General features: G+C 41.3%; 1 protein-coding gene across 4 annotated transcripts in view; it reads left to right on the forward strand.

Annotated features, from left to right (window-relative positions):
• grik4 (glutamate receptor, ionotropic, kainate 4) overlaps positions 1-12,622 on the forward strand; it is a 262,717-nt gene that overhangs the window by 234,490 nt on the left and 15,605 nt on the right. For all 4 annotated transcript variants that reach the window (XM_067508672.1, XM_067508671.1, XM_067508670.1 and 1 more), the window contains 2 exons: positions 7,410-7,613; positions 10,034-10,147. In XM_067508672.1, coding sequence (XP_067364773.1) covers positions 7,410-7,613; positions 10,034-10,147 — 318 coding nt within the window. The remainder of the gene's footprint in view (positions 1-7,409; positions 7,614-10,033; positions 10,148-12,622) is intronic.

The following is a 12,622-nucleotide window of genomic DNA, read 5'->3' on the forward strand; positions in this document are numbered from 1 at the left end:
GTCACAGTCAGTTGTCCATACCAAAGTGATAGAAGGGGTTGTTTGAGTGATAAAGGGTTGCTAGAGACACTCAAATACTGCTGTTTCCATCCCTGTGGACACCTAGTTGATGCTGCAGGAAGTTGGCATTCTTGTGGGATTCGTGCTTCCTAAAAGTGGTAACAATTTTGATATGTAGACTGGCACACATTGGAAGGTGTGCAGGGTCAGTGCATCAGACACCATTCAGCTATATGACAAGCTCTTTGTTTAAAGCAATGACCTCTGTAGTCTCAATATCCCTGCAGATATATCAGAAAACATTGCATAAAAGGAATGGTGAACTTACCAGATGAAAATCTACAGAGAAAGGAAACTCTGAACATGTGCAGTAATAGAAATGTCACAGCAATGTTGCAACTGTCAGTTAATATATTCTTGCACAATTAAAATCCAAAACAGTAATTAATTGCTCACCAATTAAACACCTACCTGTACAAATGTATTCCAGACCTCGTGAGATGAATTCTGCCAATAAGCTCACTGCTTTGTGACTTCGATGCTTGTTCTGTATATTGATGTGCTGCTATTACACATCAGAGAGGGGAATAGATGTATGGTGAAACTGAGGAAATTGTTTGCATTTTCACTTAGCTACATGCCTTTGTTCATCACTACATACCTACACAAGCACAGTTGCACACAAGCATGGCCCTCGCCCAGCTCCTCCTCCTCAGTGATGAATCAGACGATAAGACACAAAGTAGCTTGTAAGCAGAGGCAATTGGCCCAATGTGTTATTCTGAGTGGCTGGCTTATCAGCTATGAGCCGTGGGAATGAGAGGAGGACATATTGCCATATTTTGCTACTGAACAACTCACTGGTCTCATTGAGACTGATTGGGTTTCAGATGGAACGGTTCATTTCACACAGAAGGGGAAGGGCACGGGGGTAGGGGATGGATCGGAGATGTGGAGAATGTGTGTGTGTATGTGTGTTTTAGGTTGAGGGGGAGTACAAATGAGACAACATTTTCACAACAGAAATAGGGTGTGAAAGAAAGAATTGGCTGAGCACAGAGCTTTGATTTCACTTTGGAGATATAGAGTCCCTGGACCAAACTTCGGAAGCCACCTAGGAGCAATTTTCAGTGCCTATCAAAGCTCATTCATCACGGTGTGATTGCTGTGTCGCTGTTATCTCACTTGTGGGCGGCAGAAGAGCCACAGCTGAAATGCTCCATAAGAATTCCTTACCTGTAGCCCCGGTCAGAGAGTCTGTGTATGTTTGTTTGCATTTGCATTAGCATTGGTTGTTCTCTTCCTGGCATTTTTGGGTGAATGGTAACTGTGTGTACGTGTGCCTTCGTGTGCACTCCTGACTCGTTCACCTGGCCTTTACAGAGCAGTTTCATTACACCTAAGCCTGGCTGTCACCTTCACACATCAATTTGACAAACAGCTCCAGGGGAATAAAAAAACAGTAAAAGAAACAAAAGAATTGATAATCACTTTACTGCAGGGCCACAAACCATGTGTTTGTAATCCTTTATTGGGTTTGTTGCAGTCTTAGTGAAATAATGTTTATACACTGCAATAACAACACACTGATGTAATAGAAAAACCCGTTCTTGGCTTCCTCGAGATAAAATTCTTTTGTATGTGTGGTATTGTGGTGTTGTGAAATATAGTAGCTATTTAAGCAGCATTCAGCATTTTCAATTGATGCCAGGTTATTTGCATTGTGTCTCTTACTGCTGACTGTCTACAGTTATCTTCTTTTACTACGTAACCACTATATTTGTCTCAATCATAGATAAAGGAGCAGGTATTGTGTTGCTTTCCGAGGGGACCTCTCAGCCAAGGTACGATCCTAACGTTAAAATGAGAGCAAGGAGCAGCAATAATATTAACTAGACTTCCAAGCAGCTATATCAATGCACAAGAACTTGATAGAACATCAGACCAAAGCTTCTGAAGCCTCTTTTACTCTTATATATTATAAATAATATGGATAACCAACTCTACATTAACACAACCCAACTGATGGTGTCATTAAAAAGGCAAGAAATCCCTATCTTGTTAGCACTCCATCCCAAATTACTAAAACAAACACACATTGCTTATTTTACTGAAAAAAGGAAATACATTTTCATTGACTTTATGTAATTATGTGTTGATTATTATGCCACAAACCCATTAAACAGCCTTGTTTGTGATCACTGCAGCACCTCTACGTCCTCACGTCTATGGAGAGGTAAGTGGAGAGGTAAATAAAATTGTGTTTCACTGGCAGATAAGACAGTGGGAAAAACACTACACAAATTCATCCTCTAAAAACACAGTCCAAGAAGAAAACCATTACTCACAAAACTGCAAGACCAAACTCCTGCCTTTAAACTGAAAGGTAAAGCAGAACCAAATCCCCTTCAGCAAAGAGCAGCTGAAAAGAATCGTATGTGAAAAACAGCAGAACATCTCTCCACAGATTTGCAGCAGACTGGAATCATCCGTGACCATGAGGACTGAGTCTGTAAAAAATAGAAGTGGACATCAAAGAATGGCTTACTAATGAAGGGTGAACTGACTTTCATTGGAGCTGGTTCTTAAACATGAACCTTTCACAGTTTACGTAATGAAATTTATGGTTTTAAAATTGGCATCATTTATCTAGGGCCAATGATGGCTCAGTAGGGGGTGGGATGCCGAAGGCTGCATGTTCGAATCCCACCCCACCTGGTGTGGCCCCACCCAGCCACCAAGGGCCAGCTTGGTCACTGTCCCGAGCCCGAATATAGGCCATGTGTCGTAAAACATCATGTCAAATGAATGTTCAGGACATGTTCCTCTGTGGCAACCCGTGAAGGGACAAGCCGAAAGCCGTTGATGTATCTGGGGCTTTGGCTTAAAACTACATCTTTTAAACAGTCAGAATTTTTGTAATTAGGTGCTTGATTTCTGTTCATACTTAGTGGTCATAGATTTTAAGATGCTTTCGGAGAGAAATTAAACGGATCAAAGCTATACGTCTTTAGCGCCAGCCTGCTGTCATTGTTAGATAATCATGTCACCTGAGTATTTAAAATGCAACTCAAGACTCATTTTTATTATACCTACTCTAAAAAGTTCCTTTGGACTACCCTCGTATCACTGAATACTCTCATAGCCACTCACATAAATAATGGGAAGAATTCAACAGTGCACAGCGTGTTGACTGATAAAAGCAGACACTGAGGCAGCTACGATGGCACATTGGCTAAGAGGCACTGAGACATGAGTTTGAACACACAGACACAAGATCTGTCCTTATTTTTAAAAAGTGTGTGTACTTGTTTTGTTTTAAGTCCATTTTTATTCTCTGCTATTTATTTAAAGCCAAGCACAAAACAGTTGGGTGAAATTGCTTTGTGTAATAAAATGATATGACCTGGTCCTTTTTCTAATGACCTAGTGGTTTTATGAATGTTGTCAGAGCTTCTGAGGCTTTTTTCAAATAGGACTTTAAAGCTCTATGAGGGAATTGTATCCCTGCTACCAGCTTGCTAGGCTCTGGAGAGCCACTTTTAAGGATAAGGAAATGGTTGAGGAAAACGTGGAGGGTTGTGTGAAGACATCATGAACACCCTGAGGTTTTAAAAGGGGAAACTCTACTGTGGTGTATGAAGTTGAATGTGAACAACACCCACCAGTGCACCTGGTGCTCTGTGTGTGTGTGTGTGTGTGTGTGTATGCATGTGTAAACTTGCTTGTGCATATGTAAGACTGTGCTGCTTCTTCTAAAGTTATCAGTCCACAGCCAGACTCCTCGTGGCCTGGGAATAAGAAGCTGCTTTAAAAGTCTGCACTTCTTTATAGCTTCAAACTCATAACTTTATTGCTGTTTTGCTGTGGTGTGCAAAAGGAGGTAGATGGATTTCCTTGTGATGTTGCCTTCATGGAAGACAGCACTTTCATACTGCTGTATAGACTTTTCATACTTTTATATTGTTATTTTTATATGATTTTGCTCTCAGCTTCATGGAGGCGCCTAATAGAAGAGGTTCTTTCACTGATTTTTTTGTCCGTGTTTAGAAGTTTTAGGATCAGTATGAAATGCATCAGATATAACAACTTTTAAGAGTGTTTCCATATCTGCAACCCAGCACAGGTCCAGTTAATAGGTGGTTTTGACCGGACATTTTAAAGAGCAACTGGAGCTTAGGGAGGGAGAGAGACAAATTGAAAGTCAGGAAAAATGATAAAGAAAAAAGGAGAAAAGACATTTTGGCTTGATAACAGCCAGGCAGTCTCTGTGTTATTGATTGCTGTTGTTTTTTTACTGATGTGATTGATGTCAAGTCAGATTTGATTAGTCTGTACTTAACCAGGTCAACACACAGGGATGGAGGGAAAACAAGATACAATGGCAATATTTTCTAGCCTCACTTGAAGAGATTGAGTTTTCTAGTGATGGAGGCCATTAGTTATAAATACATAATGCTTTTGCTGTTCTTCATACACATAAATCAACAAGACGGTGAGCTGGAGAGTGAAGTGCAATTTTTTGCATAATTAAGTGTTATAGTAGGGCACAAACGTACATTCACTAAGGCACATTAGTGCTCCGCTACTATGTAGGTGTGAAGAGGTATCAAGAGACTGTAGCAGGTTTGTGTGTTACTTCATTTCTTCACTGTCACCCAGTCCAGCTTGTGTTATATACAAAATGTCTTTGAATCCTGTGTAATAATGTTGCGGAAATTGGAAGGGGAGTGAAAACGTCTGACTCTGAGCTTGAAAAGCTTCAGCTGGCTGTAAGCTTTGAAATTAGCATTTATATTGTGGCTCATGCAAGCTGAAACATGAACATGCATAGATGTTACGTTAGACCAGTGAAGTGACACACTGCTGTTTTAAAGAGTTAATGAAGAGATGGACAGTTGTACTGGAGTGGTACATAAATTCACTAACTTGCTAATAGCATGACTGCCTCAGAGTTACGATACACTTTATTTTCTACTAAAGGCTGACAATATTCTATATATAGTCAATATATCACAATAATATCTACCTAAACCAAAAATGCTTCAGTATGTCATTTTTAATGTACTGTTTAATGTATTTTTTCCTCTCTGTATGGCTCAGAGGCTTCTATTCAAAAAAAAAGTATATCATTTTTTTTGAAAGTCTAAATCTTTTTTTCTCATAGAGATAGGCACTGTAACATTACTCAGACAGAGGGTCTCGTAGAGGAGATGCCCTGGAAAAAAAAATGTACTACTGACAAAGTTCTTTAACAGCTTTAGCAATAGAGGCGCTAGTCTGACTTTATTATCGAGCAAATAAATGGGAGATCAAGGTGGATCAATGAGTCAATAAAACACAAAACGGACCACAAGGTCCACATAGTCAAGGCAGATGGCTGTCCAAACTGGTTCTGTCACATTTCTTCCATTAAAGAGTATTTCCTATCCACTGTAGTGTACTGCTTTCTCAAGAGGGATTCGTTGAATTTTCTCTATATTTATTTTAAGGTATTAATCTTTCTTTAAACCTAATCATAATTTAACCAAAATTGTGTGAGATCTGAAAACTTTTACATTTTATAAACACCAGTGTAATCCTGTGCATAGTGGTGTGAATCAGAAAATACTTATGTGGCATTCTGGAGGAGTTGTTGCAAAGCAGAATCCTCCTGAATTGTAATAACCTAGCTATAGTGGGCTTTGGCTATAGACCTATAGTGAGTAGGATTAGTTCATTGTTAGTTTTGGTCAAATGGGATTTGTTGACATTATGAAAAACAGTAAGTTTAAAAAATATAAAATCTAAGCGTATCCTTCAGCAAACTCATGCAGCTCACAACTCTCATTTTGTTCCTATGATACACTGGAGGCCATTGTCACTGTACAGCATGTCTGTTTAATCGACCTGTGAGCCTGGATAAATACATTGAATCCATATGCAGATTCTAGGTGCAGAGTTATGCAGACAGAGAGTCGATCAGTGGTCATTTTATTCTCATTCTTATCATAGCAGAGCAGGAGGCTGTCCAGTGATGCAGCAAGAAAGAGGAAAAGCCGTTCAGTCCAGTGTCAAAGTCATCTGAGCCCCCCTCTGTACACAGCTACAGGTGGAACCGAAAAGGTTGCTATGACAACAGGGCAAGTCACAGTAACAGTTGTGCCACCTGATGTGCGCCAACTTTTCAAATGTTTCCAATTTCTGTGTAACTAGTATTTTTGTGGCTTTCCACTGTGAGGACAATCAATCGCGAGTCAACCAGCGACCACACAAAATAAGCATTTCCAGCTCTGGCTGTGACAAAACAATTTCACTTCTATTCCAGTTTTCAAATACGGCAGCACAACATTACTGCTCATGCTTTAGCCTCCTGACAGCTGCATCTTTTGGTGGCTTATGTGCACGACCCTGTAGTGAATTACGCACACTCCGCTGAAAGCACTGAAGCTGTAAACAATCTTTTTAACAAACAGATATTTAAACAAGCATTTGTGAGCATGTACATTTTTTGCATATAAAGCAAATAAACCTGTTGTAAGGAAACATCCAAAGAAATATGTCTACGCAGTGACAAGGAAAATAGAGCATTTTTCCATGTGTTTACTTCTTAAATCGTCAGCACAAGGAAATGCTTTGACTTGTTAATCATTGTTATCCAACTTCATGTTGCCAGAGTAAGTCTTAGTTGTAGCTGAATTCACGAGCTGAGTGCAGGGATAGTGCATCAAAATGGTACATAAGGCTGTCATTTTATGATGTAGTGCTGCCTGAGCACACCAGTTTGACAGTTGCATTATTTGAAAAATGGCACGAAAAGGGTGGCTCCAAAATACATTATTGCAAGGCTCTTTAAATCCTCCTACAACAACAACTAAATGACAAAACACGACATAAATAAACAGACAGCCGAACAGAGAGTTGGTTCTCTAAAAGACAGGTTGTAAATAGGTCTGTGTTTTGGTGTGTGAGTGTGTGTCCTTTTTGTTTCTTATCCACTTATTGCTGGAAAACCAGTTCCTGTGTGTTCCCGAGTTAAATGCCAGGTGCTGCCTCTCATCTACAAAACTCAGTTTTGGGCAGTAAACCTAATGTAAACTATGACTTCCAAGCTGCAGATGGGATCCTTCCGCTGTTTTACCTGTAAAATGGCAGTTACGCTCTGTTAAAGAATCATGTTAAAGTTTTAGGGGAGGCTGCAGCTTTTTAGTACTGCACTTAATGTACATAAAGAGGTAATCTTTTTAAAAGAATGGACTAAATCCAACAAACAGTCTGATAAATGTCCATACTTTTCATATTCCACAATCCCGCCAATATTGCAGTAAGGTAGTATGTTGTTTATGCTCCATCTTGATTTGTCTCACTACCATTTCAAATTGTCCATTGGGCCTGTACGGTCTAAAATGCTCACTATGTGCATTTTTCAGGAGAATCCATATGTGATGCTGCGACAGAACCACCAAGAACTGGAGGGAAATGACCGCTATGAAGGCTTCTGTGTGGACATGCTGAAGGAGCTGGCCGATATTCTGAAGTTTAAATATCGCATCCGGCTGGTGGGGGACGGGCTGTACGGCGTTCCTGGAGCCAACGGAACATGGAGCGGCATGGTTGGAGAGCTCATCTCAAGGGTATGTGAATTAAGTATTGACTGTAGTGTAGCCTAACAAGCCCTAAAACCATTCAACATTGTATACATGTGTAAGTACACCAATATCTAAAGTACCTCCTAGAGGCACTCACATACACAAGTGTGTTGCTAACCTCTCATATATTTCACAGTTAGCAGCTTTCCTTAATGTCATACTCTCTTTTTTATCCGTCAGTTTTCGGCTTAAGCATTGTATTTCCACAACAGTCATGGCTTGTTGGTGGCTTGTTCGCTGTCAGCTTCTTTCCTTAAGCCTTCTGAACTGACCTTAACATACTTTACTCCCGAATCAGTGTATGTTGCTGCTGTTAAATCTCTGAGTGAGGTCTTATACTGTTGTAGCTATTAACAGGCAGACACAGTTATATAAGGGAGCTGAGGGGAGAGGAGCCGGAGCTAAAGAAGTGAAAGAGACATAGAAAAAAGTGAGGAGGAAGGCTGGGGTGAGGAAGGGAAAGAACGGAAAGATACAGGGATGAATTGAGCCGATCTTAAGAGGTGATCTGTCTTAATTCTGTAAGCTAATGAAGGGCAAAGCCATTAAGTATGTGATACAAGAAGTGTCTGCTCTTGTTATTGTCACAGCCTGCCATCATCCCCCTGCAAGTTGCCTCTGGAAGGCTGACCCTCAGAAAGGTCACGGTGGAAGTCGACATTTGTCTCTGACACTGCACAGCCAAAGCAGCTTGAGCTTGGTGAAGTGGGAAAGTGGGGGGAGACGTGCTTGAGAGGGATTTGCCACAGAATGGGGGGGGGACATCTGATGTGATTATATGCCGTGGATAGAAAGACTTGAACTTGTTTGGTTAAAGGCTTAGAAATGCATGGGATAGAATGTCAAGTAAAAGATGAGGCGAAGTGAAAGAAGGTAGAGGAACAGACAAGGTTGCAAGGATAAGTTGAAAGGGTATGAAATATACAGCAGCAAAGGAAAACCCCGAGGTTATTCCAGACAACACATACCTGTGTCCCTGTCAGTACCATTCAGACTGAACAATATTTCATTGTATCAGGGTGCTTAGTTTGAAGGGTGTCAGACAGCTTGAGCTAACAGCGAGCTAGGACATGATGATTTCAGGCCAAAGTTTAAGTACAGCATGTCCTGCACTTAGAAAATGGAGACAAACAGCCAGAAACCAGATAACTCTAGTAAACTCTAGTAAAGTCAAATGATACATCCTGAAAGGGTAGTGTTTAATTCATCTTGGCAGACAAATAAATACAAGTGGAAACAGGTATGATGCAATATTGAACAGTGTGTATTAAACTGTGTGTTTTCAGTTCTACCAGAAGGCAAAAGAGCAAAGGCAGGCAGAGAAATCCAGTGATCAATATTAATGTTCTATTGTCACATAAATATTTCAGTGACTGTTAGAGCTGTGTGTTCATTTTCTAAAGGATCAGTGACTGTCTTTGTTGAAATTGCCTGGATGGTTGCTCCCTGTGCATGGCTTCCTTCCGGCACTGGCAGCAGGCGATTGGATAGAAATGACAGAGTGAAAAAAGATGAGGCAGAAGCTGGGGACAGCTGATGACAGAGGGCCAAAGCATGTAGGTTGAGGACAGGACAGTTCCCCCCTTACCCTCAGTGTAGGATGGAGCAGGGTTAAAAAGGGGGAAATTTGAAGTGTATCATGCTAATTGAAGCACACACAGGCAGGGACTGGAGCTTTTAAGTGAAGCACTAAAAAATGCTTTGGCATTTTCTTTAAAAAGGTTAGGATAATTATGGCAAAAACATACATGTACAGACAGTGTTCTGTGGATATTGAGTGACATCTGTAGCACTGCAGCAGAGCTTCCCTCTACCAGCTCTCATACTCTCCTTTCTCTTCATCTCCCCAATCCTCTTAGCTCTCCTGCAGTGGACAAAGAGCAATGCGTAGCTGCTTTCACTCTTCTCTCCTCAGGGAGATGAAAAATCCCTTGCAGTTGCACTTTGCTGGCCTGTATTATTAGTAGGGAGCCATCCAGCATTCAGCGTACATTGACCATTTCTACATTTGTGTGTGTGTCTGTTTGTGTGACTGTGTGTTTCTACCCGTGTGTTTTACCAGCCACTGCTTTGTCAAGTGATTTGTCTTGACAGTGTTCCCTTGGCCGGCCACAATGGTTACCCAGAGCTCTCTTTTGCCCTACACACACACATATGCACACACACATGTAGTGCCAATGCCGGATTATCCACACAACAGATAGTGCTACCGGTGGACAAACACACTATGAAATACAAAAGGGCATTTTTAGGTAACTAGTAGATTTCCTATGTCATTCAACCTTTCTTTTGTTTCACGTGTTCATACTATTTGTTATATCATAAACGTATGTCACATCCCTTCAGCTGTTTGTCTTTACCTGTGTGTTTACATGATGCAGTACTTCCTGTCCTCTATGTTTCAGAAAGCTGACCTGGCGGTCGCAGGCCTCACCATAACTGCAGAGCGTGAAAAAGTCATTGACTTCTCTAAGCCTTACATGACCCTCGGCATCAGCATCATGTACCGTGTCCACCTGGTGAGTTACCTCCCACCAACCCACCCCACACACACCCACACACACACACACACACATGCAAGCACATACACACACACACACACACACACAGCTTGTTGACACAACACAGCAGGCTGTCAAAAAAGAGCCACTCGCCCTTTTGGTCTCTCTTACTCTGTCCAAATCCTTCTTTTGTACTGTATCACCTCCTCATCACCAGTGGATTTTCATGGCTATACCATCACTGCTTTCCTCTCCTCCAACATTTAGTCTCACTTTCTCACTTCTTTGTCCTCCCGGTGGTCTTAACTCCTTAACAGTGTCCAGTTATTTTTCACTTCTCCTATGTTCGCCCATTTCCTCCTTCTGTTGCTGGGGCCACCTGTCCTGCCAGCGCCAGATGGTTGTTTCTACAGTGTAAAATTCCTGATGAATGTAGCAGTTTCACACTTGTTTTCTGCTTGCCCTGTGATTGGCTTTGGCCATCTCATTCACACAAGCGGCGCCCTCCGTGCTCTGTAGAGAGCAAGCCCAAGCAAGAAACAGTGAAATATCAGCAGTGCAAGTGAAAATGAGCCAGTGTTTGCAAAATCAGTGGCCCATTAATCATCAGACCTCCCCCAAAACCCAAGGTGACACAGCGGGCCCACTATGTCTCTGGCCACGGCGCACACTGAGGTGTTCTGGCACATGCATGCACTAACGTTAGTGTAGTATCCCAGAGGGGTGTTTACTCACATTCCCTAACTTCCTTTCTTGTAAACCTCCTTCCTTCTCACCTTCCTATAGTCTGCGCACAGTGCTAATAGGTGTAGCAGTGAGGGACTCAATTGAGCACCAACAGTTAGGCAGAATCAATCGATGCTAGCAGCAGGTGCAGTGTTAAATGGGCTGCTGTGTAGCGTATCACCTCTGAAGTGGAAGGCAGGCAGGAGGCAGCATGAGGAGGTGATATGGAGCTGACGTGCCTCGGGGCTGGCACACAGAGTTGAATTAGTACAGGCTTGACCCAGTTGATGCCAAATTCCTGGGTAAAGAGGTCAATAAGAAAGCAATGAAGAAAGCGTTTATATTAAGATAAGGTGTATTGAGCCTTGGAAGAGAGAGACATAAAAGAGAAAGGCACAAGATAAGAGGGAAAGTGAGGACAGGTATTCCCTCTCTTCTTCTCTCTTACTTTTTCTCACCATCCCTCGTTTCATCATGCTCTCTTCACTCTCCCTTCGCCCCTTGGCATTTTCCCAGATCTAGCTTAGAACAGTCCCTCAGCGTGGCTCTAAAATTCGATATTTGAATTTCTGTGACTGCACTTGTTTAGTTCTAATCCACTGAATATTGATTCTGAGGCACCATGATTTCAGCAGAGGGGGGTTGCTGCTTATTTCAAACTTTAAATTAAAATTTCAGTCTGATCAATAAGAATGGTGAGTCCAACAAAATAAAGGCAGCTTTGTGTACTATTACCCTGAGATTATCAACTATTTAATTACCATTTGTCACGATGTATGTATTGTGTGTCTCTGTCTCTCTCACAAACACACACACACACAGTTTTACTTTTGTATTGTAATCTCATATCATTTATTTTATAAAGGCTGTTCACAGTCATTCCTATCTGAACTGAACAAAATGGACAATATTTTTCACAGTAACAACAATAAAAGCCTGTTTTGGCAAAATGACTAATGTGTATTACAAAGCTGTCCAAAGCCATTTCCAAAATAAACTGCCTTTAAGCTCTGTTCAGGCCAAAAGCTGTGAAACTGAATAAATTGATTTCCTGTATGAATCAGCAGAAAGAGCATCAAGCCTTGACTGAACCTCTACTGGTTCCTCCACTCTGTCACCACTGTCATATTCAAGTTTTTCACTGAGTTTGCACAACAGTGGCAAATCACAACATTTAATTACCTGTCACATGATTTTGTGTCACTATTTTGCGTTACACAAAAAGATATTGGAGGTGAATCTCTGGAGGGATTACTGTTGCCCCGTCTACTCATTATACACAGGGACAGATTTTAGACAGCTTGCAGGTTGTCTGCAGAACACAAGGTCTACCTGTGTGGGTTCACCACCTGTCTTGCATGTTTGTGGGTGGTTTAGGATTCATGTAGAAGTCATGTGGTAGTTTTTGTTGTATAGTGTATTTACTGTGGTTTGGTGTGTATCTATGCTGGACGTTTGCATTTATAGAAAAGGAAACAGTAAACTTTTTGTTGTGGCTTGAATTGGGTGATTTGAAACATAACCGAAAGCATTTGCTCTCATTGGATTCATCATCTGCAAAACAAAACACCATATGCTGTAATCCAAGCACTCCAAATAATTTAAACATTTCCTTCAAAGTAAACATGTGTGTATAAGAGAAAGAGAGAGTAGTGCTTAATTATATTTAAGAGTTAATTAGGGGTGTGTGGAAGCTGTGTCAGATTCAGTACCTACCCTAAGGGCAGAGAGTGGCATATGGAGCTTTATTGACTCTCTGGCCACTCA

The sequence above is a fragment of the Channa argus genome, chromosome 6 (genome assembly GCF_033026475.1).
Source record: "Channa argus isolate prfri chromosome 6, Channa argus male v1.0, whole genome shotgun sequence".
Taxonomy (NCBI): domain Eukaryota; kingdom Metazoa; phylum Chordata; class Actinopteri; order Anabantiformes; family Channidae; genus Channa; species Channa argus.